General features: G+C 48.5%; 1 protein-coding gene across 4 annotated transcripts in view; it reads left to right on the forward strand.

Annotated features, from left to right (window-relative positions):
* The window catches only part of EML1 (EMAP like 1), a 175,572-nt gene that overhangs the window by 34,582 nt on the left and 115,612 nt on the right, over positions 1-25,378 (forward strand). For 2 of the 4 annotated variants that reach the window (XM_046007633.1, XM_046007634.1), the window contains exon 1: positions 15,877-16,092. The exons of the other annotated variants lie outside the window; for them this stretch is intronic. In XM_046007633.1, the coding sequence (XP_045863589.1) occupies positions 15,885-16,092 (208 nt within the window). In that variant the 5' untranslated portion in view covers positions 15,877-15,884. Of the gene's footprint in view, positions 1-15,876; positions 16,093-25,378 lie in introns of those variants that run through there. 4 annotated transcript variants of the gene reach the window in all.

Here is a 25,378-nt window from a genome sequence, read left to right on the forward strand (position 1 = left end):
GAACGAATACACGAGCAAACAAACAAACTAAAAAACAAATACACAAATTGAAGCTCAGGAAGTCAGATTAAAATGCACATTAGTTTTTAAAATTAACTTCAGTTCATTAAAGTCATAGTGCACATATTTTTAAAAACCAGGTAGATTTACAAGGCTTAATAAAAAAAAAAAGGCAGTTAGCTCCCTTCCTTCCTGCTATCCCCACATTTGAACCTCCCAGATGTAACTGCTGCTTCCAAATATTGTATCTCTTCCTTTTGGTATGCATTTATCTATCTTTCTTGAAATAGCATGGGTATCCTGATTCTTCCTGATCTTCTAGGTTCAGGAATGAAGGTTCAGGAGGGTTCAGGAATCTTCCATGTTCAGGAGGATGAAGACCTCGCTCTCATTTACGCGGTTCATTACACACCCACACGTCCACACACACTCCTCCCCCTCTATCCAGTGTAGCAGTCGTGTCATAATTTATTAGTATTATTATTCAAGTATTAAAAACATAGTGGCGTATTAGTTTCAGGACTATAATGTAATGATTCAAGAATTCTACGCATAAGTCAGTGTTCATCATAAGTGTATTTTATTTTTTTAAGAGATTTTTATTTCTTTATTTGACAAAGAGACAGAGAGAGAGAGCACACGTAGGCAGAGCAGCAGGCAAAGGGAGAGGGAGAAGCAGACCCCCTGCTGAGCAGGGAGCCTGAGGCGGGGCTCCATCCCCGAACCCTGGCATCCTGACCTGAGCTGAAGGCAGATGCTTAAACACCTGAGCCACCCATGTGCCCCGTGATAAGTATATTCTTAATCCTTTTCCCCTATTTCACCCCCACCCCCGACCATCAATTTGTTCTCTATAGTTAGAGTCTGAGTTTTTGCCTCTTTTTTTCTTTCTTCATTTGTTTTGTTGCTTAAATTTCACAAATGAGTAAAATCTGGTATTTTTCCTTCTCTGACTTATTTTAGCATTATACCCTCTAGACCCATCCATGTTGTTGCAAATGGCAAGATTCTGTTCTTTTTTATGGGTGCATAAATATAAGAATATATCTTCCATCTTCTTTATCTGGTCATCTGTCAGTGGACACCTGGGCTGTTTCCATGTCTTGGCTGTTAATGAATAATGCTGCAATAATAGGGTCGCATATATCTTTGTGAATTAGTGTTTTTGTTTTCTCTGAGTAAATAACCAGTAGTGGAATTACTGGGTTGTATGCTAGTTCCATTTTTAATTTTTTTGTGGCATCTCCATACTGTTTTCCGCAGTAATCGTATCAGTATGCATTCCCACCAACAGTGCACAGGTTCCTTTTCCTCCACAGCCTTGGCAACACTTGTTGTTTTTCATGTTTTTTATTCCAGCCATTCCGACAGGTGTGAGGTGATCTCTCATCGTGGTTTGCATTTGCATTTCCCTGATGCGGAGCGATGCTGAGCATTTTTTCATGTGCCTGTTGGCCATCCATATGTCTTCTTTGGAAAAAAGTCCATTTATGTCCTCTCATTTTCTCTCTATTTTTTAATGGGATTATTTGGTTTTTTGGTTTTGAGTTGTATCAGTTCTTTATATATTTGGGATACTGACCCCTTACTGAATACATCATTTGAAAGTATATTCTCCCATTCAATAGGTTGTCTTTTTACATTGTCGATGGTTTCCTTTGCTATGCAGAAGCTTTTTATTTTGATGTAGCCCCAATAATTGAATTTTGCTTTTGTTTCCCTTGCCAGAAAAGACATATTTAGAAAAATGTTTCTATGGCTGATGTCAAAGAGATTATTACCTATGTATTCTTCTAGGAATTTTATGGTTTTGGGTCTCATATTCAGGTCTTTAATTGATTTGGGGTTTATTTTTGTGTCTGGTGTTATAAAGTGGTCCATCTTCATTCTTCTGCTCGTAGATGTCCAATTTTCCCAACATTTGCTGAAGAGACTTTTTCCCATTGCATGTTCTTGCCTCCTTTGTCATAGGGTAATTGACCATATAAGCATGGGTTTATTTCTGGACTCTCTATTCTGTTCCTTTGATCTATATGTCTATTTTTGTGCCAGTACCAAACTTTTTTTTAAAAAGATTGATTTATTTTTGAGAGAGAGAGAGAGAGAGAGCAAGCACGTGTGGCAATAGGGGCAGAGGAAGGGAAAGAATTCCAAGCAGACTCCCCACTGAGCACAGAGCCCCATTTGGGGCTTAATCTCATGACCCCGAGATCATGACCTGAGCAGAAATCAAGAGTCAGATACCCAACTTCATGAGCCACCCAGGTGCCCCCAAACTTTTTTGATTACTACAACTTTGTCGTATATCTAGAAATCTGGAATTGTAATACCTTCAGTTTTATTCTTTTTCAGGATCGCTTTGGCTACTTGGCATCTTTTGTGGTTCCACACAAATTTTAGGATTATTTGATCCAGTTCTGTGCAAAGTGTTATTGGTACTGTGATAGGAACTGGATTGAATCTGTAGATCATTTCGGGTAGTATGGGCATTTTAGTAATATTAGTTTCCCCAATCCATGAACATGGAATATCTTTTCATTTGTCTGGGTCACCTTCAATTTCTTCTATCAGTGTTTTATAGTTTTCAGAGTATAGGTCTTTTACCACCTTGGTTACATTTATGTCATGCCATTATTTTTTATTTGATCACTGTGTGTTTATATTATTCTGATGATGAAATGATCTCCATGGTTAAGCCATGTAGTATTTGATTGAATTTCCTTTCTTCTACATTTTTTTGTTTGTTTGTTTTACTGGAATAACTAACTGTCTTTGGTTTTGCATGTATCTATCACTAAGTTATCCCCAAATACTCCAGCTTCTGTGTAAATCTCCTCTCAATAGTTTCCAGTTCCATCTCCTTGGTGTCATTTCTCCAGTACCTCTGCCCTCAGGCAGGCATCAGACTGGCTACCTACTAGCACGACAGTTACTGTGCACAGAACAGCTGATGTTTTGAGATCTCTCATCCCATTTTCCTGGGGGTTCCTTTCACCTCTCTGCTGGATATGATTCCCTATTGTTGTCGTTGTTGTTGTTTGGATCCTATGTCTTCTTCTTTCTTGGCAACTCCCTTGTTTTGCTGGACCACATCCTGCAGTAGTTCCCTGAGAACGGAGGCACACAGGAGCTAAGTTTTTGAGAGCTTGCAGGACTGAAAAATATCTTGAGTCTACTCACACACCTGATCTAATGGTTTGTCTGGGCCTGTGATTGTAGGTTGCAAACAAGCAGCTCTCCAAGACTTACTTTTTGCATTTCTTTATCATCAGAAGGCAATTTGATCTGCGCATTGCTACTTGGAAATCCAAGGCCATTCTGATTCTCGATCCTTTGTCTCAGACCCGTTGTTCATCCTGGGAGCTTTCTGGATGATTTCCTTATCCCCAGTGTTCTAGAGTGTCACAGGGTAGAAACTTGGTTTTCTCTCTCTCCATTGTGTTGCATGTGTAATAGGTCCTTCCAATTTAGGAATCTCTGTCCCTTTGTCCTGGAAATTTTTCTTGAATTATTTCTTTGATTATTTCTCTTCCTCTAATTCTGTTTTTGCTTTCTGAAACTCCTGTTTTTATTTTTATTTTTTTAAGATTTTATTTATTTATTTGACAGACAGAGATCACAAGTAGGCAGAGAGGCAGGCAGAGAGAGAGAGAGGAAGGGAAGCAGACTCCCCGCTGAGCAGAGAACCTGATGCGGGGCTTGATCCCAGAATCCTGGGATCATGACCTGAGCTGAAAGCAGAGGCTTTAACCCACCGAGCCACCCAGGTGCCCCAAGAAACTCCTGTTTTTAGACACTGAATTTTCCAATAGGATTGCAAGACTTTTCCCCCTACATTCTATATTGCTTTGTCTTTTTGTGTTATTTTGGGGGGAGATTTCCTTAACTGTATTTAGCCTCTTCTATGCACATATTATTTCTGCGGTAATACTTCGATTTCCCAAAACTCTCTTTTATCATCTGACTCTACCACCTTGTTCTTATCTTGTGGCTACAATAACTTGGATCATTGAGAATGTCGATGATTGTTTTATTTTCTTCTGTTCTCTGTATTGTCTCTTTCCTCATACCCCACTCCTTTTACCCTTTTATATGTTCTCAAGTCCACTGATGAGGCTTATCAACAAGGGAGACTTCCTTGTGATTTCTGACCTTCCCCACCTCCAGGTCTTTTCCTGAGTCTGTCATATTCCCTAAAGTAGTGTCTCCCATACTCTGCTCTGAAGAGCAGATACTTGGCTGCCCAGATTCCTGGAGCTGAGGGTGGGAAGAAATTGGGGTGATGGCTCCTCATTCAGCCTTAGGCAATGGATTCTTTCTCCTTTTGAGGATGGTGCCCCCTGGTATCCATTGGTGTAGAGAACCCCTTAGTTCCCCTGTTGCAGCGATTAAACCTCCAATCTTCTGCAGGGAGAAGAAGGGCATCAGGAAGGGTCTAAACTGCTTTTGTGGAAGTCACCTTGGGCTGCCATAACAAAACACCTTGACTTACACAACAGAAATTTATTTGCTCCCAGTCCTGGAGGCTGGAAGTGCGAGATCGGGGTGCTAGCAATGCTGGTTCCTGGGGGTGGGAGGGGGCGCTTCCTGGCTGCCGACAGTGGTCTTCTCATGGTGTCCTTGCATGATGGAGATGGAGAGGGCAGTGGGCAGAGAGAGATCTTCCTCTTATAAAGCCTCCAATCCTACCAGATTAGGGCCCACCATTATGACCTCATTTGACCCTAATTCCTTCCTAGAGCCCTATCTGCACACACAGCCACTCAGGAGGTTAGGGCTTCAGGAATTCAAGGACACACAGTTCTGTCCATATCAGCTTCCTAAGCATACTTTTGACCAATCCTCCTGTGCCCCTCTTTCCATAGGTGCTGGTGCTGCCCATGCTTGACTCTTTGTGGGGGGGGCTCTGTGGTAGCAAATGGGGTGCTTCTTGGTTGCCCCACCCTTACTGGCCTCAGCTGCAGTTTGTTGGGGGTACATGAGCCCTGACATGTCCTGTCCTGGTCCCCAGCTTGTGGTTCCATGGACGGGCTCTCCTGTCCTCTCTGCCTGTGGGTGTGAAGAGCTTCAGCAGAACATGCTCGGTCTACTGCCTTTCCCTGGAAAGCCACTGTTAGATCTTTCCGAGGACACTTATGTTGCCAACCAAGACCTGTTGAACAAATGAATGAACCCTCACCTTTTTGGTGGCTTTACACCCATTTTATCCTTCTCACCCTCTCTTCTTCCCAGAAGATGTGCCCTGCCTCCCCCTGTCCAAGGACACTCTCCCGCATACTGTGTCCTCCAGAAGCCTGTCCCAGTAGCCACCTCTGGCCTTCTTGAATCATCACCAACTTCCCTTCCTCTGAGTCTTTCTTCCTCCCAACAACTCTGCTTGCTCTTCCGGTCCTGACAATGCCCCCCCCCCCCCCCAACGCATGCTGCCCCCGAGGTGAGCTTTCCTGCTCTTTTCCCCTCTTCCCTTGTGACTGCCTGATCCTAACCACCTCCAGCCCTCAGGCCTTGCCAGTGCTCAGCTGTCCAGCCTCCGTGTCCCCAGTGGCATCCTCACTGCCGGAGCCATGGCCTCTTCCAGGCACCCTTCTCCCTTCCTGACAACCCACTCTGCCCCCGACTCCTTGTCTCTTAAAAGGCATCCTCCCTCTGTGTCCTCTGAATCAGCAACGTCATCTGACCAGCCCGTTCCCCACCCAGCTGGGAGGCCAGCACCCAGGCCTTCACCACCTCACTGGGAAATATGCTAGGTATCCACTAGTTTGTTTTCAGGACCTCAGGGTCCCCTGGTCCCGCTGACATGCCCTGCCCCATCAGCCTTCTGGAAGCACAGCCTAACTGTGTGGTGTTCAAGGGACTTCCTACTGCCCATGGGCCAAGCCCGACCCCTTCATAGGTAGGGGGTCCCAGACCCTCCCCAGTGAGGCCTCCAGTTTGACCTTCTCTCCCACGCTTGACTTGAACAGAGCTGGACGGCTTACCACTTCCCAGACACGCTGGGCATGCACTGCTAGCCTCTTCCCTGGATGGCTTTCCCTTGTCCTTCCACTGTCTTGTCTCCCAGACCATCAAGACTGGAGCTCTGGGTCCATCCACCCCCGGCATCTCTCCATCTGCCCCAGCCACTGGGGGTGCAGTAGTCCTCATGCCGTCACGTGTCCCAAGCCCAAGCAGCAAAGACTTTCTGCATTCACACGACGGGTAAGGTGCATTTGGATCTGGGGGCTGCACCCTCCAGGATGTCCGAGGCCCTACCCTATCTCAGAGTTCTTCCTTCCTGCGGGCAGCGGGCATCAGCTTTTACTTTCGAGTGCAATCTTCCCTTCCTTCCCCCTGTCTCTTATCTCATCCTCACGGGTGGAGGGAATAGTCAAAGCACAGCAGGGAGGGTCTGGGCCTGATCAGACCAGATTTTAATCTTGTCTTCACCACTCACCAGCCCCATGACCTCAGGCCAGGCACCTGCCTCTCGGCTCACAGCGGAGTTTCCCTCTGTGTAAAAAAAAATTTTTGTTGTTGTTTAAGTTTTCATTTATTTATTTCGTAGAGAGAGCTAAAGAGAGCGGGGGTAGGGGAATAGGGGAGGAGCAGAGGGAGAGGGACAAGCAGTCTGCACGCTGGGCACAGAGCCTGTTGTGGGGCTCGACCCCATTACCCTGAGATCATGACCTGAGCCTAAATCAAGAGTCAGACACTGAGCTACCTGGGCACCCCCCCCCCATGTGTGAAACTGAGGCAGTACTTCCTTGTAGCATGGGCTGGAGCTGATTCACGGAGGGCAATTGGGGTGTATCCCTGACGGGCTCCTGTGTGCCTTGGTCCCCTCCTGTGTGTTTGCTGTGTTCCCAGGCATATGCTCTCTCTTGGACCCTGAGACCCCCAGGGGGTGTGCTGGCACCTTATTCCCCTTTGTGTCCTCTGTTCCCAGCACACAGTAGTCCCTCAGTGTGTGCAAGGGAGTGAATCAATGGTCAGCGCCCTGTTAGTGACGAAGCCTGCCGTGAACAAGCCATGATTGAAAGAGGAGCTGCGTTGCCTTGCCAGTGATCCCTCGTCAGAAGACCCTTTAACCCTTCGCCGTCTTCAGTGGGATAGCGGGAGTCGGAAGTCCAAAGGCAAATATTTTACAAGTCTTCCAGGACTCTTGGTTAATTACAAATGAGTACCGTGGGGCTAGCCCACAGAGATGTGAAAGCCCCTGCTGCGGGGGGTGGGAAGGAACCAGGCAAACCTCAGAACCTCAGAAACATGTCTATTTACTTGGCATTCCAGATAAATATTCAGATTTCTGGCAACTTCTTTTCTTGCAACTTTGATGCCATGAGGCAGTTTAAGGTAGAACTTTCAATACACCTGTGTGAATCTCAGTAATTTTTAAAACATACGAGACGGATAGATTCTAAGTCTTTCCACGCTAGCTGGGATTACCGTACAATTTGTCATCCAACCAGAACACCTCAGAGTCCCGGGGGGACTGCCGCTGATCGCCCCGGGCACGGCCCCAAGTCCAGCTGCCCCACACTCCGGGATGAACAGCCCACCTAACCCTGGTGTGTCTAACTGTAGTTAGTCAGTGATATGCCAAGAACTGCCATAAAACCTCGCGGGTAACACAATGGAGAGAACGAACTCAGATTCCCGAAAGTGACGTCGTGCAGTGGAGCCGGTGCAACGGACATTTTGTTTGCAATCGGCGGCAACACCCGTCTGACTCTTAGGAATCCCAGACAATCACAATGCCGAGTCTCCTCAGTGAAACACAATTTTAAAAGGGGGAGAATGGGGGGCACCTGGGTGGCTCAGTGGGTTGAGCCGCTGCCTTTGGCTCAGGTCATGATCTCAGGGTCCTGGGATCAAGTCCCGCATCGGGCTCTCTGCTCAGCAGGGAGCCTGCTTCCCTCTCTCTCTCTCTCTCTGCCTGCCTCTCTGTCTACTTGTGATCTCTCTCTCTGTCAAATAAATAAATACAATCTTTAAAAAAAAGGGGGGGAATGGAATATGACTTGTAAATTTCCGCTTCATTTCAGAAGCTCCCAGATTCGTAAATTATTTTGATGGAGACAAATCCTCAAGAACATTTTTGAGTGAATGACCCGAGAGGAACAAAGCCATGGTTGTCTCAGATCATGAGGAGTTTTTGTGTCCATCTGGACTACGAGCACATTAAGTTGGAAAGCTCAGATGTTCCCGGTTCCTCGGTGCCGCTGTAGGGTAATGAGACTGGAGAGGCCCTCCATTCAGCTGTGTGTGCGGCCAGGACAGGTGGCGCACAGGTAGTCAGGTTCCCCGCACTGCAGCTGACTCACCTCTGTGAGATGGGCTTTGGATCTGCCCCCAAACATGAGGACGAGGCTCCCAGGGGTGAAGCCAGGGCGAGCGCTATGGAGGCTCCATGCCGGCTGCTGGGGGGCTGGCAAATGATCACAAAGGACAGTGAGAGGAACAGGGACCACGAAGGACTCTGAAAGCCGCCTGCATATCCTGGACTTCGCTTTGTGGGTTTCTTTCTCTCCCATCGGGAGAACAGTTGTAAAACTGGAAAGAGTAGAAGAAACACCCCTGGAGGCATTGTTAAGAGCCCAAAGGTAGGTGAGAAATGACAGAGGCTCCTTAGTGACGGCAAGTACGTGGACAAACCATCTCGAACCTCACCAGACAGGCGTTGCAGAAAACTGGGAAGGGAAAATGTCATAATTTCCCCCAAAGCAGAAAAAGTTGGATTCCGGAAAATACGGATGATCAATTTGATATTAATACTGGTTCTGAGCAAAAATTTTAACAGAGATAGGAGAAGAATAAATGAAACAAGATGGGATTGGGAGGGAGACAAACCATAAGAGACTCTTAATCTCATCAAACAAACTGGGGGTTGCTGGGGGGAGGTGGGGATGGGAGAGGGGGAGGGGCGTTATGGACATTGGGGAGGGTATGTGCTATGGTGAGTGCTGTGAAGTGTGTAAACCTGGCGATTCACAGACCTGTACCCCTGGGGATAAAAATACATTATATGTTTATAAAAAAATAAGAAATAAATAAAAAATTAAAATTAAAAAAAATTTTAACAGATCTTTGAGGAGCTAGTGAGTAGGACTTAGAAGGAAAGGCGGTCCCCAAGAGCCAAACCAACTTTTGTTCTCTGTTCTCCACGGGGTTACCAGACTGGATGTACGAAGCACTGGTAAATGTCCTTCAGCGAACACTGCTTGGCAGAGAAAAATGGGCTGAGTGAACAGTTGGGGAGTTTCTTTTTTTTTTTTTTTTTAAGATTTTATTTATTTATTTGACAGACAGAGATCACAGGTAGGCAGAGAGCGAGAGGGGGGAAGCGGCTTCCCGTTGAGCAGAGAGCCCAATGCGGGGCTCGATCCCAGGACCCTGGGATCATGACTCAAGCTGAAGGCAGAGGCTTAACCCACCGAGCCACCCAGGCGCCCCACAGTTGGGGAATTTCATGTTGAGCTGGACAAACATGTTTAAGGTACAGATAAATAGATTCCTGGAGATGCGGACTGCAGAGCTCCTCCCCCTCCTGCGGGGGGATGACTTTGTCAATTTTCAGTAAAGGGTTTGGTACCGCACACTTCCTGTTGCCAGAATGCTGATGCATTAGGTGCCAGAGTTCAGAGTTTCAAGATTTGAGTTGGCTAAGAGGATGGGTGGACACCAACAACATGACATTTAATGGGGGTAAAGATAAATTGTCTTTAGATTTTTTTTTTAAATCGATTAGCTCAATACAGGATGGAGAAGACGCAACAGCAGTTCATTTGGAAAGACTGATGGGTTTATCACAGGCCAGAAGTTCAACAGGAACCTACAGTATATATCCTGACTGCTCAAAAAGAAAAAAAATCAATATGGACTTCGGTCGCATTAACAGAATCATGATATCCAGGTTGTTAAAGGGAAAGTCACACAGGTCTGTCCTCGGAGGTTATTGTGTTCAGCTCTGGGTGCCAGGATTCAGGAGAAAAGAGCCCTCTTGAGAAAGGTGGGCATCTCTTCAGACAAGGGGTTGAGAAACGATGTCATGGGATGGCCAGGGAGGAAATGGAGGGCTTCAGCCTGGAAAGCAGGAACACTCTCTTCAAAGTCTTCAAAGCATTTGAAAGCCTTTTGTGTGTCATGAGCAACTGAGACTGTGTAGCAGGTTCAGTCATTCATTTCATTCATTCACTCAGCGTGTACTCAGTGCCAGCTAGGCCCAGCATGAGGGATGTTTGGGGCATCTAATCTCCTGGGACAGATGGACACACACACACACACACACACACACACACACACGTTCCTACAAGGCAAGGCCACTTAACATAAGGGATAGAGTAAAATACCAGCAGATGTTGGAAGTGTAGCGGTGGCGGGCGGGGAAGGCCGGCACTCAGGGCTGGGGCATGGGCAGAGGTCCAGAGCTTTCAAGTGCATGGCATGACTGAGAGTCATGAACGGGAGCTGTCGATAACGTGGTGCGGCAGGAGCGTGTCAGATGCCAAAGACAGCATTTGCTGCGGGAACTCAGACACACTTGAAGTCTGCGCCAAGATATTTGCACTTAATGGGGTAGGCAACAGAGAATGAAATGCCATCATTAACCCCTCTCTGGGCAAGCTAACCCCGGAGTTGCAAAACAGAGCCAGGAAAACGGGACACAGGCTGTGACCGCAGCGTCTTGGAACAGACAGGCTGCACCAGGACACGAGATCGACCGGACGAAAGCGGGATCACTGAAGGATGCTTTGGGGAAGGCGATTTGGGATAAAAATAACCAGCCATCTTTTCAATAATTCGAGCTTTTCAGCTTTGAAATGGCCAAGGGAGCATTTGTCAGGGATGTTGTAGGGAAATACAGCGGTATTGGCAGGCAGGTAGGAGAGTTTAATGTTCTTTCCTGAGGCTAGGCATCTCTGATTACCTCTCGTTTGATGGAGTGACAATCTTACCATAGGAAGCGTATTTTGTATTCCAATATTGGTAATGAATTTCTGGATCTACGGTATAGCTAATTCTTGACATTGGGATTCTATATTGACTCTGTTCATTTGCCAGGGGGGTAATAACCAAGTTCTACACGCTGGGGGAGGCTGAAGCAGCAGAAATTGACTGTCTCTTTGTTCTGAAGGCTAGAAGTCCAAAATCAAGGTGAAGGCTTGATTGCCTCCTTCTGAGGGCCACGAGGGAATGATCTGTCCCAGGTTTCTCTGCTTGGTTTGTTGATGACTGCCTTTTTCCTGTGTCATCATGTGGTCTTCCTTTTGTGTGTGTCTGTGTCCTAATCCCTTTTTCGTCTGTGGACATCAGTCCCATTGGATGAGGACACAACCTAATGACCTCATTTAACTTCATTACCTCTATAAAGACCCTGCCTCCAAAGAAAGTCACATTCCAAGGGCTAGAGGTTAGTTCTTCAACAAATGAATTTGGGACCGACACAGTTTAACCCATAACACTAACCTAAGGGCAGCTTTCCTTGGATCTTAGAATTTAATCAGAACCGCCATGTGAGTAGGCCATTCTTCCTGCTGGGTGACCTTGGCAGTTCCTCAGCCGGTCCTGGGTCCTGATCTGGTCCAGCGGCTTCCCCTGCTCTGATTCCCTCTCTTACCCTGGGTCGGGTAGTCACACTCTCTGGAATAATCTGAAACCCTTCTTTCTTCTACTTATCACAATTCGTTATTATCTGCCTGACCACCTCCTTACTTTGTGACCTATAGGGAGAAACACATTTTACACAACGACCCAGCACACATTCCAAGTTAAAAACCAGTGTTTCGAGTAAAAACTCTTATTCTTAGTAAGTTCAGTGTATTCTGATATTTCTTATTCCATTTCTTTTTCATTGGTTTTAAAATATGCATAAAATTTGCCATTTTAACTTGTAAGGGCACAGTTCAGTGACAGTAAGTACAATAACCCTGTTGTGTAACGAGCATCCCCCTCCATCTCCAGAACTTTCTCATCATTCCAAACTGAAACTCTGTCCCCACTGAACACTCACTTCCTTCCCATCCCCCACAGCCCCTCGCACCCACCATCCTACTTCTATCTCTATGAACTTGACTCTTCTAGGGACCTCGTGTACGTGTCATCACGTAGTATATGTCTCTTCATGACTGGCTTCTTTCCCTTACCATAAGGTCCTCAAGGTTCATCTACATTGTGGCAGGTGTCAAAGTGTCCTTTCTTTGTATCTTATTCATTTTTAAAAAGAATTTATTTATTTACTTGTTTGAGAGAGAGCACGCTCACAAGTTGGGGGACAGGCAGAGGGAGAGAATCGCAAGCAGACTCCGAACTGAGCCGTTGTGGGGCTTGATCTCATGACCCTGAACCAAAATCAAGAAGTCAAGAGTTAGACACTCGAGCGACTAAGCCACCCGGCCGCTTTCAATTCCTCTGGGTACAGACTCAGAAGTAGGCTTTCCTACTTCATTCTTTAAAGTGCACACATGACTCTTTACACCCACGACACACGGCCACCTGCAGTCTAGAAAGTACTGTGTTCTGTGGCTGTATTCCCAGCCCTGAGCACAGTGCCCGGAACTGTACCAACTATTTCTGGAGAAATGTTGAATTAAACAATAGGTACACAAACTACATTTCTGGGTAATTTAAAAAATTACTTCTCCACGAATAGAGGCTACAGAGCTCCTACTTTCCTTTCTCTAATGCCACCGAATGCTGTGGTTAAGTTGTCCTGGAGAGTGGATGTCACTTATCACAATGACAACAGTTCTTGGTCTTGGGCCATAAATGATCTCAAAGTGACATGGAATAACAGTCTGTTAAAATGTTTGGGCACAAAAATCACACATCATTAATTAACTGTTCAGAGGGTTTTTTTTTTTTTTTTTTTTTACTTTTCCCATGGATCTTTTTCAATGCTGTGTAGATTATACCTAATTGACTTAATATGCATATCCTTGTAATTATACTAAATTTTGCTTTTTTTTTTAGAGTGAGCTTTTGCCATTGTGGGAAAAACATAGCCATTAAGTATTCTAGGTTAAGAGTGTAATAATGATCTTTATCATCTGAAAAGCAAGTGGACTGAGTTCTTCACTGTCATTTGTAATTTTCTCTAGTGGAAGTAAGATCTTCTACGAAAATCTCCAGCTCAATTTCTCTCCTGCCCTGCTTCTGAATTTTCTTTGTTCTTAACGCTTCTTAGCTGTGGTCCAGTAGCATTCCTTGAACATGATAAATCAAGAATATTAACATTCTTAAGAAGAGCTGTGTTTTAATCATTTATTCATAATTATCCTTTCCTTTCCAATGTGAAGAATGCCGCAGTCAGCTTTTCATGTCAATTATCTGCTGTATTCTAATGCACCAAACTGCAAAGTGGAGTGAAGGGGGTATTAGGATTGGGTTTGAAGCGGGGAGGGTGGGAAGCGAGAAGACAGACCAGAGCAAAGATCAAAGTGCACCTGTGTTCAATCTTGTGCTTCAAAAGCCCCTTCTCTATAGCACCCGCCTCTGACTTTATTATTTAAGATTTTATTTACTTATTTGATAGAGAGAGACACAACGAGAGAGGGAACACAAGCAGGGGGAGTGGGAGAGGGAGAAGCAGGCTTCCCATGGAGCAGGGAGCCTGATGTGGGGCTCCATCCCTGGGCCCTGGGGTCATGATCTGAGTCAAGGGCATAATGACTGAGCCCCCCAGGTGCCCCTTGCGTCTTGCTTTAGAGACATGGAGGTTTCATCTGTGCTGGGCGGTGGTAGGGGTGGCTTTATGTGACCCTTCTGCCTCCCCAGCCCTCTGGAGTTGGCCGGCATTTCCTCTCTCTGCCAAAGGTCTCAGCTGTGCTCTGTTTGATGACCAGCAGCCCGGCTCCCCTCCCCACGGCTCACCAAGATGCTCCAGGCCACCTGGCAAGCCCTCTGCTACCGGATAGAAGGGCCCTTGCCTAGCCCTGTCATCCTTGACCTGTCCTGCAGAGAATCCTGTGAAAATGCCCACCTCTCTGCGACTTTCTGCGCTCCTAGTTTAATGAGACAATATCCTATGTGAGTTTCCTGCCTCTCTTTCCAGCTTCTTCGGAATCTCTCTCCTCCCATCCCAAGGCTCTGCCCAGCTTCTGTTGATTTACCATCTTCGCCTTTAGAAAGTTTTTTTTTTTTTTTAAACAATTTCTACCCACATCCCGTTCTGGGATGCCCTCTCCACTCTCCAAATTGCTTGGAGCATTTCTAGTGGGAAGCTTGCTGTCCTCTATCGGTTTTCCTGCCTCTCCAGCTGTCTGTCCTACAGGAAGGTCCCTCTGGCCCATCCCTTTGACTGCGGAGGCCTCCGGCCTCGCCCTGCCCTGGGCCTCTCCAGCCCCGGCCCTGGCCCCCGCTGTCCCGTCCGCACCCAGACTCATCTCTCTAATGCAGCTCCAGCAGCCGCTTGCTCTCACCTCCCTCCTCTGTCTGCCACCGGCTGCCTTCAGCTCCTCTGCGGGCCCTCGGGGCCTCTCCTACCTGGCTCCCCCAGCCCAGTGCAATCTCATTCCCCACCTGCCTGCAATACAAGCTCTCCGTTCCTCTCAGGGCAGCCCTTTGGCTTGTCAGCAGACCCAGGATCACGAGTGCCGGCCTTCCCACTGTCCTTCGAGCTCTGGGCCACACTCCAACCCACCCCTGCAGCCCTTCATGGTCCCACACACATTGTCCTCATCAACAATCCCTCTTGTCCCCTGTGCTTGGTCTCCCTGACCAGGTCAGGGGGAAGGTCTTCAACCTCCCTTCCGCCCACAGCTTGCACTGCCAGCGGTGGGAACCCACATGCCAAACATGCCGCTTGCAGTGACCGAGCCCGGGCCCGAGCCCGGTGAGGCCCGCTCGCGTTCCTGATGGTAACTTTTTACGCATGTCACCTTCGGGGTGTTCAAGCCCTACCAGCGAATACCTACGACTTGAAACCATTCAGGCACGTAGGTGAATTAGAACATGTAAGCGAATCACGTGTGGTGAAGAGGCGGAAGTGAATTGTCACCGTCGTGGAGCCAGGAGCACAAATGCGGGCAGTGTCTTCCGCACCCGCCCGGCCCGAGGGTCCCCGGCGCACGTGTTCTTCTCCCCATTTCCCAGCACCCGGACGTCAGGCGGAGCTTGGTGGCGCTCCGGTCATTAATGCAGTGCGTGTGTGAGCGCGTGTGTGCGCGCGCGCGTGCTGGGACAGTTACAGAAAGCTGGTCCGGGGTCGCCCCGCTCCGGAATTTCGTCGGAACTCTGTCTTCCCGAGACAGTGCACACAGCCCTCCGCGGCTCCCGGAGCCGGTTAACAAGTGTGTAATGTGACAAATCTGTGCCGCGGGGGCCGATCAGAGGGGAAGGAGCGGAGCAGATGTCGTGGCTCCTGCCCAGGCCGCCCAGCCCTCCCCGCCCGCGAGCAGAGCGCCGAGCGGAGCCCGCGCCCGGGGCCACCCCTCCCTCGGGGCCGGGCGCGCCGCGGCGGGGGACCTGTGGGGAGAGGGGCGCGCCGCGGCGGGGGACGTGGCCCGGAGTGGAGCGGCTTCGAGCGCGAATCGCGGCCCACGTTTGGTCCTGGAGCCGCCGGCGGGCGCGGGGACCGGGCCTACGGGGAGCGCGGGCCTCGGCGCCCGCAGGGGAGGGCTCCCCCGCCCGGGGCGGCGCCCCGTTCCCTCCGCGCCCGCCCCGCCGCTGCCTTTGTCCCCGCGGCCCGCCCTCCCGGGGGCGCCCCGGCCGTGCGAGGGGGCGGGGCCCGGCGGCGACGGCCCCGCAGGCCCCCCGCTCGCCAGGACTCCTGCTGGCGGGCCGCGTCCCCAGCTCCCGGCCCCCGGCCCCGCCCCGCCGAGGCCGCCCCCTGGCGGGCAGCGCGGGCAGCGCCGGCGTCAGGCCCGCGCGGCGGCCGCGGCGGCGGCGGCGGCGGGCCCGGGGTTGCCATGGTAACCGGCCGCGGCCGCCGCCACAGCAGGGCCGGCCCCAGCGCCAGCGCCCGCCGCGGCTCGGCTCGGCTCAGTGTGGGGGTGAGCGGCGGCGGCGCGGCCGGGCCGGGGGAGCGGGCGCGGCCCGGCGGCCTCAGCATGGAGGACGGCTTCTCGAGCTACAGCAGCCTGTACGACACGTCCTCGCTGCTCCAGTTCTGCAACGGTGAGGGGCGGCGGCCGCGGGGGCGCGGGGCGGGGGGCGGCGGGCCGGGCCGCGGGGCGAGGCCGGGGCGGGAGGCCGCGCAAAGTTGCGGCGGAGGCGCGCGGTTCCCGCCGCCGCGGGCGCATTGTGCAGGCCCGCGGGCCGCGCCTGGCTCGCCCCCGCCGCCCGCGCCCCGCGCCTGCCGGCCCCGCGTCCGCGCCCGCGCCCGGCCCGCCGGGGACCCGCGGAGCCCGCGCACGGGGCCGGGCGGCGCGTGGGGAGGCCGGGCCGCCGCGGGCGCGGGGACGTGTTGCTCGCCGCTGCCGGACTCGGGTCCGCCCGCGAGGCTCTGCGGGAGGAGCTCGGGGAAGAAGTCCCGGGAAGCAGGACCTCCTCGGGACCGGCGCCGGGTCGGGGGCGGCTGGACCCTCGCGAGCCGTTCGGGCTCCTTCGGTGCAACCGCCCCGGTGCAGCGCGGCGCGCGGGCGGAGTGAACCCGGCTGGGAAGTGCTCGCACTGTTTTGTTGACGGGATGCTAGATTTTGTTGCCTTTTTTTCCCCCTTAAACAGGAAGGACACCGTCTGAACTGGCAATGTGGCATCTTTTACAAAATGTGAAATCCTACGTGCTTAAAAGATTTTAGTCTCCCTGGCGGGGTGGAAAAAGATTTTCACATCACGCAGCATATTTTAGGAGAACACGATGATAATTCTTGATCAAAAGTTAACCAGGTTTTTTTTTTTTTTTCTACGTTGGATTTACTGCTTGATCAGGGGGTCCCAAAAGTTTGTTAAAGGAGAAACAATGTGTATTTTATAGAATTCGCCTGTAGTGCCATCGGAATAATTTAGAACTCTAGGTGCATTGACAACTTGAGCAATTTATTTTGCAATCGTGATTGTGATTTAGGGGAACTTTTCCAGCTCTTTGACACCTGTTTGCAAATAGGAGGTATTTGCTGGAGCCATAAAGATGACTGAGTGTGTGGTTTTTTCCCTCCATGGTGATATTTTAACCTCGGGTGGAATTGATGGTTGTCCTTTTCATGGAAGAATTTTTCTGATAGTTTCAGCAGTGGTTAATTTTCATGTTAATCACATGCAGGCCTTCATTAACTTAGTAATGCTCTCTTCAGTGGAATGAAAGAAAGTTTTGACTCTCCAGATGTACCAGCAGTTTCCCAGAGCAGAGCCCCTGTGTTTTTGGTCCTCTGAAGATGTTGAGGCACACAGAACGTATTTGGTTCTCTATGAGTCACTGGAATCCCTTATAGTTTAGAGTCATGGGAGCATTTGATTGTCCCGTATGCTGAATAGAGTTCCCAATTAAATTTTGAATGGTTTCCTTAAATGACCTACAATCCATCCTATCCGAATTACTATTTTTGGTGTAAAGGCAGTACAGCCTCCTAAGTGTTTGTGATAGAATCCCGTTATGTTAGTTGTGAAAGGCATGTGGCTGAAAAATTATATTACATGAATTTTAGGCATGAAAGATTTTTAAAAATTAATATGTGGGCATATATGTTGACAGTTTGATTTAGGTTATGGAAATGAGCCTAGGTATTTTTATTTGAGCAGTTGTTAGGGGGCCTGGTTATCGCATTCCTAAATAGGACTTCATTCCTCAAGTTGACCTACATCTGTTCATGAGTGTTTTGGTTTTCTGCCTTTTCTTCTTAATTGCTAGTATAGCGATATTGGTAACGTAGCTTCCTGCTAATGATGCCTAGAAGAAGGTAACGGTCAGCTCTTCTATATGAGTAACAGTTTAAGAAAAATCACTTTAAAATAGCTAGAATCAAACCGTAAGATCACTTCAAAACACAGTTGAATGAATCATAGCTGTTGAATTTCTTTTCTCAGAAAGTTCTCGGCTCTGTTTTTATTATGTTTTGGTTACCATATGAATAAACTTTACAGCAGGAGTAGTTTATGGGACAGAATGGGCGTTAACTAATGATGTTGCAAGCAACAGATGTTTTCCTGTGAAATTATTCATTTCAAGAGGCTTCCATTAAGTAAAAGTATAAATGAATACAATTTAGCTAATTACTATGATGATTCCATTAAGGCAGCAGATCAAGGAAATACCGTTTCACCAAGAATGAAATTAAACATGTGGGTATTTCATTAGCTGCACTGAGAAAAAAATTTTTTCTTTTTAAACCGGAGATTTACATGACAATGACCCAGACTACAACAGCGTAATATGTGAACTCCTCCATTTTCATATGTTGATGAAGCCTCGTGCTTCCGATAATGACAGCCGCTAAGAAGCCATAGTTCTAGATTAGCTTCAGCAAATACAACCCATACTTATTAGCTGGATGACTGTCACAGCGTCCTCCCGGGGAGATAAAGAACGAGAAGGAAAACTTTGCTCAAATGAATGCACTCCTTGTCTTCCTCTCACCTTTTTTTCCCTTGCTCTGTCTCCTATCTAATTTGCAGCGGATCCTCAGTGTAAAGTCAGGGGGTGTCTAGTCTCCCCCAAAGACTGTTCACTCTCATCTTTCAGATACTGGCGCCCTCATTTCAGGAGAAAACCTATGCAGCATTTTTTTCTCCAAAGTATTTAGAACTCTGGTCAAAGAGCGAGAAACCACAAGCTTCTTCTATTGCTCCAAGAAAAACCACCGTTGTTGAAAAGCGAAGGAAAGTTATCATTTATAAGCCAATTCATGATTTGGGAAATACTTACCATTCTTTACTCCACATTTCTTCAAAGCCTCCCTGTGCGGTAAATCATATTATGTATGAGAAAACTGAGGCTCAAAGAGATTTGGGGGTGCGGTACCTGGGTACTTAACCTGCGGGTTAAGGGTCCGACTCTTGATTTCGGCTCAGGTCATGATTTCAGGGTGGTGACATGGAGAGGGCAGGCTCTGCACTCAGCAGGAAGTCTGCTTCTCTCCTCCCTCTCCCTCTGCCCCGCTCCCCTAAAATAAATTAATAAATCTTAAAAAACAGGAAGAGACATTTGGTGACTCTAGAAGGCTGCACAACCAATAAGGCTTGGATGCCAGTCTGAATCTTTTTGTTTGTTTGTTTTCATAATACCTTTGTTGAGATGATATTGACATCCCATAAAAATTCACCTTTTTAAAGTGTACAATTAAGTGGTTTTCCATATACTGACCAAACTGTGTCAGCATCACTGATATCTAATTTTAGAACATTTTCACCACCTCAAAAAAAAAAGCCTGGGTAGCAGTTTCTGCCATTCCACCATCACTCTAGACCCTGATGACTGCTAATCTGCTTCCTGTCTCTGTTGGTTCTGGATGTTTTTGTGTAAATGGAATCATGCTAATAGTGGACCTTTGCATTGGGCTACTTTCACTGAGCGTCATGTTTTAAGGCTTACCTAAATTTGTAGCACATGTCAGTACTTTGTTCCTTTTCATGGCCAAATAATAATCCGTTTCTTAGATATGCCACAATTTTATGTATCCGTTCTCCTGTCCATGAGCACTTGGATTGTTTCCACTTTTTGTTAACTATTCTGAATAATGATCCTATGACCATTCACATACAAGCTTTTGTGCGGACATATGTTTTCATCTTTCTTGGGTAGATACCCAGGAGCAGAATTGCTGGGTCGTGTGGTAACTCTGGCTTTTACTGTTTTGGGGGAACCAATCTGAACTTTTTGAAATCTAAATATCAACCTCTTTTTACATTACACCCTTGTTTAATCAAGGAGTTGAGCGGGATCAAAGAAGGAAAGAAGTGGGAGCAAAGTATAAAATGTTGCCATTTCATTTATGTGAGTCACTTTGGATACTTTCCTTCAATTGGAGCTCACCAGAAGGAGTCTGCACTCACCCTCGTTCAGATGCAGTGGGTTAGAAGGATCTCGGTGTTTGAGGGGACCTAACAGGCGTTTCATCTTGTGGTTTCCTTTCTTCAGACTTTGAGCTGTTTCTTCAAAGTACCACTTACCCAGGAACCCAAATGTCAAGCAGATGAACATGGAGCTGCTTTAGTTGAAGTAGGAAGAGGACAGCAGGCTGGCCCTCCTCGCCCACGCCTACCCATACTCAGATCCAGGCCACCCATCCCTCCAGGGCCTGAAATCTCTGGTGTATGTGAGAATGCTCCAAATAGCAGTTCCAAGGGACTGGAAACTCACTATCTCTCCACGCAAGCCATCCCTTCTGTGGATAATTCAGGTGGTTGGTTCCTGTGTGCACTCAAAATTTGGCCCAAGTTCGGCTTCTTGGGTCCAGAGAATAGGTTTAATCTCTTTTCCATACACCAGGTTGTTACATGTTTAATTCCTTATAAGATACAATTTGATGCTCTTAATCATTTTGGATTGCCTGATCTACATGTGTTTCTTTTTGTCCATGGACCTTTTAAAATTGGACACAACTGAATGTGGTATTCCAGACACAGTTTTTAAACAGAGCAGAATAGAGCAGGATATTTCACCTCCCTTATTTTAAAGTTTATACTTCTTATAATGCAGCCTAAATGATATTAGCCTTTTTGCTTGTCACTTCACATTGTTACCTCTTACTGATTTTCACTTAAAATTCTTATCTTTTTTTATATGTATGATGGATAAGTCCTTAATTTTCTTACTTTTACCTTTCTTTTTTGAGGGGGAGTTTCTTCCAGAAGACAGAGCTCTGTCAATTTACAATACAATGTAATCTGGGTTGTGATGCTGTAAATAATCCTGGTGCCCATATAAAATACTTCTGCGCTATCATAACGTGGAAATTGGTCACCGTCTTAAAGGTTTATGATTCTGGATAGCAGCCTTTTCTCCATCTTCCTTTGGAGGGTGTCTTAAGGGACTATCAAATTCCTTCTAAAGCCTTTATACACAGAGTATAACGACCCACTCATTCCCTGATCTTCTTCTCCTGCAGGCGGTACTTTTTAATAACCATAGCAGGTCAAGTCTATGGTACCTGCTCCTCCCAGTCGTGTCTTGAAATCGCTATCATCATCTTTTGAGCTACTGCTATTTATTTTTTATAGTTTTGAAATGGAAAATCTTTTTAATTTCTAGTGATTTATATTTTGAGAAATAAGAATAATTTATTTACAATCTTGAACATCTTTTGGCATCTGTAACACATGACTTCCTCCTAACGAGGACTAGGGTGGGCTTTTCACATGGGCACGTGATTGGGTATACAGCAGGGTCAAGGAGCTCCTGTGAGGAAATCATCCAAACGCAAAACTAGGAAGTATTTCCAAACCTCTTCTGCCTTCCTGTGTGGTGACCAGGCACTGACTTGGGCTTTCTGTGATAGCAAAATCAAAAGAAAATGCTTTCATGGCAAGCGCAAAGCAAGCCCCCGTGCTAAGTGAGAATTTCTTCTTGGTACACGTGGTACTCTGCCCGGCAAGGAATTTATTTTATAGCCAAACCACAAGCATTTATGGCATTATAAACAAAACCGGGCATTTTGGTGGAAAATTCACAAAACCGTGTTTAAAAAGTAGCCATTAGTTGGCTATTGTTAATTTCGGAGATAGCGTAAGCCTTTTCATATATTCTCTTAAGAAATAAACACTTTGGTTGAGTGGACGGTAGATAAGGAAAGAGAAAGAACATCTTGCTTTCTAGTGGTACAGTCTGTTCAGGCCATAAAACCAGTAGCGTGAAAAACTTCATCACAGTGGCATTGAAAATTCCACATTAAAGCATTGTTTTTATTAGTAGGGACTTGAAATAAATGGCATCTTGTGCTACTAAAAATCTTTCCGGAAAAATATTTTTATTCATCTTTAAAATCCTAGCTTATTATTAGAGGGTTTCTAATAGTAGCAAAATGTTTTAAATGCCAGCAGAGAGGCGCCTGGGTGGCTCAGTCGGTTAAGTGTCTGCCTTTGGCTCAGGTCATGATCCCAGGGAGTCTGGGATTGAGCCCTGCATTGGACAAGCTCCGCATCAGACAGATTCCCTGCTCAGCGGGGAGCCTGTTTCTCTGCCTGCTTGTGTGCTCTCTTTCTCTGTGTCAAATAAATAAGTATCTTTTAAGAAATGCCAGCAGAAACATTAGTAATAAAAAAAACTATGTTGTAAACTCTAAATCTGTGTAACTATGAATCACTACAGCCCCCTGCCCCCAGAAGCTTGGAGAATTTCTCACTAGATGTTTGGCACCTGCATTTACTATTCTGCTGGAAGGAACATGTCTGTTTGATGCTGTCCTGGCCTGGGAGTGTCCTGGGGTATGAGTGGCAACAGGGGCCATCCTCTTTGGCTTACTGTAAAGAAATCGCTGTTTGAAAGGGTCTATCTTTCTTTAAAGTCCCACTTTTCAAATGAAGAGTTAGGTAGATGCACTTCCAATTTGGTTTCCTCTACAGCTGTATCTTTATCGGAAAATGCTCTTGGTGTGGGAAACCACATGTCTGCAGAACACTTAGTTGTGTCTTAAAATGCAGTATTTATTCTGCCAGCTTTCTGGAAAAGATCTGAACTCTCTGGGCTTAATAAACTGCCCTAGATTTCCCTGAGAATCGTCCTGGACTTTTCTGTGCCGCATCCTCCCGTCTCGGTGGGCGCTGTGGGTTCTGTTCCCTGAGCGTCCGACAACCCAACCCTTCTGCTCAGTTCAGAGGCTCATCACTTCTCAGCTGGGTTTCCATCTGTGTTTTTGAAAATGGCCCCAAACTAGCTTTTCTGCCTCCAGTCTCAGCCCCCTTCAACGTGTTCCTTTTTTATTAAACAAGTAGAATATCCGTGGTGCTCATTATTTCAGTGATGGAGGGGGCTTCCCGAGGACGCACATGGTCAGTGTGGCCCTTGCCTTCCGGAACCCCGCACTGCTCGTTGGGATCTAGATATTCCTTGTTTCCTTCTGATGAGTGACTTGATGGCCCCGGGGACGGAGGGTCCTAAGTATAAGGAACCGTGTAGCGTGTTCCCGGGCACGGGACTCGAGGGATGTGCATTAGGGTTTCTTTCCAGGGAGAGTGGAGTCAAACCCTGCAAGGGGGTGGGGAGAGGGTGGGATGGGGAGAGAAAAGCCATCCAGACCAGGGAAAGCGATGAGCAAGTGGACGGCGGGAGCACCTTTTGGAAATGGAAAGGTCTCATAGGGGGAAAGAGGAAGGAGTGGATTGAAATGAAGCTGGGAGGGTCCTGTGGGGCTTCTGGGCCACACTTGGGGTTTCTCGGCCACATTAAGACGTTTGGTCTTATTCTGAGGAGCAGAGAGAATGTGGCAGAGGATTTTGAGGCAAGGAAGTGAGGTGGCCAGATCCTCAGGGATTTTTGAAAGAGGGGTCCCCCTTGCAGCGCGGAGGGTAGGCTGGCAGGGGAGGGGAGGGTGGGGGCGGGAGTCCATAGAGTGAAGCCAGGGGACAGTGCGTGGGGGGGTTTCCACTTGAGGGGTGCCGGGGGCCCACCTCACCAGGACTGGTGTCGTCCAGGGCAGTGGGGGAAGGGAGCCAGGCTTGTGGCTCACCTGAATGAGGGCCACTTGCTGAGATAGAAAGAGCTGGAAGGACGGGCAGGCAGATGACGGTTCCGCTGTGGCTTGCGGGTGTGAGGGCCTGTGGAACATGCCAGCTGAAGGGCTGAGTGGGCTGTGGGGTCTAGAGCCGGAGAGAAGTCTGGAGCAGGTGTAAAAAATTCGAGAGCCAGGGGCGCCTGGGTGTCTCAGTGGGTTAAAGCCTCTGCCTTCGGCTCAGGTCATGATCCCAGGGTCCTGGGGTCGGGCTCTCTGCTCTGCAGGGAGCCTGCTTCCTCCTCTCTCTCTCTCTGCCTGCCGCTCTGCCTGCTTGTGATCTCTCTGTCAAATAAATAAATAAAATCTTTAAAAAAAATTCGAGAGCCATCAGTAGATAGTAGCAGAATCCATGGCACAGATGAGCTCACCTAGGGAGAAGCGGGACGTTTCTGGAATGCTCTTTCTGGAAGACAGATCTGATCATAGCAGGCTCCTGACTGAAAGTCTTCAGCGCGCCCCCTCCCTCCCAGGGCATCTTTGGGGGCGGGGGGGCTGCCGGCTTAGCCAGCTCCCGGCTCTTCCTGGCTCCCACCTGCCTGAGCAGAGTGAGGTCTCCCCTCGGGGCCATGTGGTTATCCGGCATAAATCTCCGTTACCGTGATTATCCCAGAGGCCTGTCACTGCAGCTTTGTCTCACGTCCCTCATTAGGCTGTCACCACCTTCTGGGCAGAGTCTCTTGGCGAATGCTCTTGGTGTCCATGCTTCGGCTACACCTGGGCCCGTGTGGGTCTCCTGCCGAACACCGGCTGAGTGGGACCAGGGACCACCGTCCTTGTCCCGGAGCTCCCCTCCCCAACACACATACCAGCAAAACGGCTCCCGGGTCGCAGGTGCATGCTAAATTGTGGCTGGAGAACGCAGTCACGCCACTTCTCCGTATGCCTGAGGAGCACGTGTATTTCTACGTAGAGCTACCGGGTAGGCAGGTGGGCCCACGTGTCCCGTGGGTGTGCGTACGTGCATACATCGCGTGACGTTCAGCTTTTCCCCACATCAAAGAACCAGTGGACTTGGGCGTTCCAAAGGGAAGGCACTGCGGGCCAGGGGACCTCGTCGCGAAAGGCCGGCAGCAGGTGACATGTGATGGGGACGAGCCCGGCCTGGTCGGCACAGACGGCCCAGAATGCCGGGAGCTGGACGCCGGCTCTGAAGCCGCAGGAGGAACGTCTGCGAAAAGCACTTGGCGGTTCAACGGGCTTAAAGCACAGTATTTTCAGCCAAAGTAATTGACACCGTGAAGTAGTTCTTGGCAAAACCAACGTTTTTAACATCAGAAGAGATCTGGCGGTGAAACAGCCCCCCGAAAAAGTTGTTTTGTGTAACAGGAATTTTTACCATTCTTAGAAAAATGTGCTCCCGTCGGGAAACGGTTGGCTGGACTCAGGACTCGCTTGCGCTAGAGCAGCGGGACACGCTTTAGCCCCAGTTCCCGCCCCGCAAACAGCTGAGAATCCCTGGGCTCGGGGCTGAGGGAGGCCACTCGGTTAGGAAGCCCCTCGCAGTGCCCAGCCGTCCCGCAGGAGCCGCTCCTCGGGGACCGGATGGGGGACCTGATAAAGATAATGACCTGCTAACCTGGCTCCGCCAAATTAGTCCTGTAGAAAGTAATTAAGCAGGACGGCCCACATCCAGGGCTCTCAGAGGCAGATCTGGCCCCGAGCGCGCTCTCCTCGCCTTCCCTGAAAATGGCCTGGTACTGAGTGGATATAATTTAATTACCTAAGAACATGTGTTCATACCGCATCCTGGACGGACGGCTGGTGCTCCCGCCACAGTCGCCACAGTCGCCGCGTCCAGACTGGAGCCTGTGCTCTCCGAG

Source organism: Meles meles, chromosome 6 (genome assembly GCF_922984935.1).
Source record: "Meles meles chromosome 6, mMelMel3.1 paternal haplotype, whole genome shotgun sequence".
Taxonomy (NCBI): Eukaryota; Metazoa; Chordata; class Mammalia; order Carnivora; family Mustelidae; genus Meles; species Meles meles.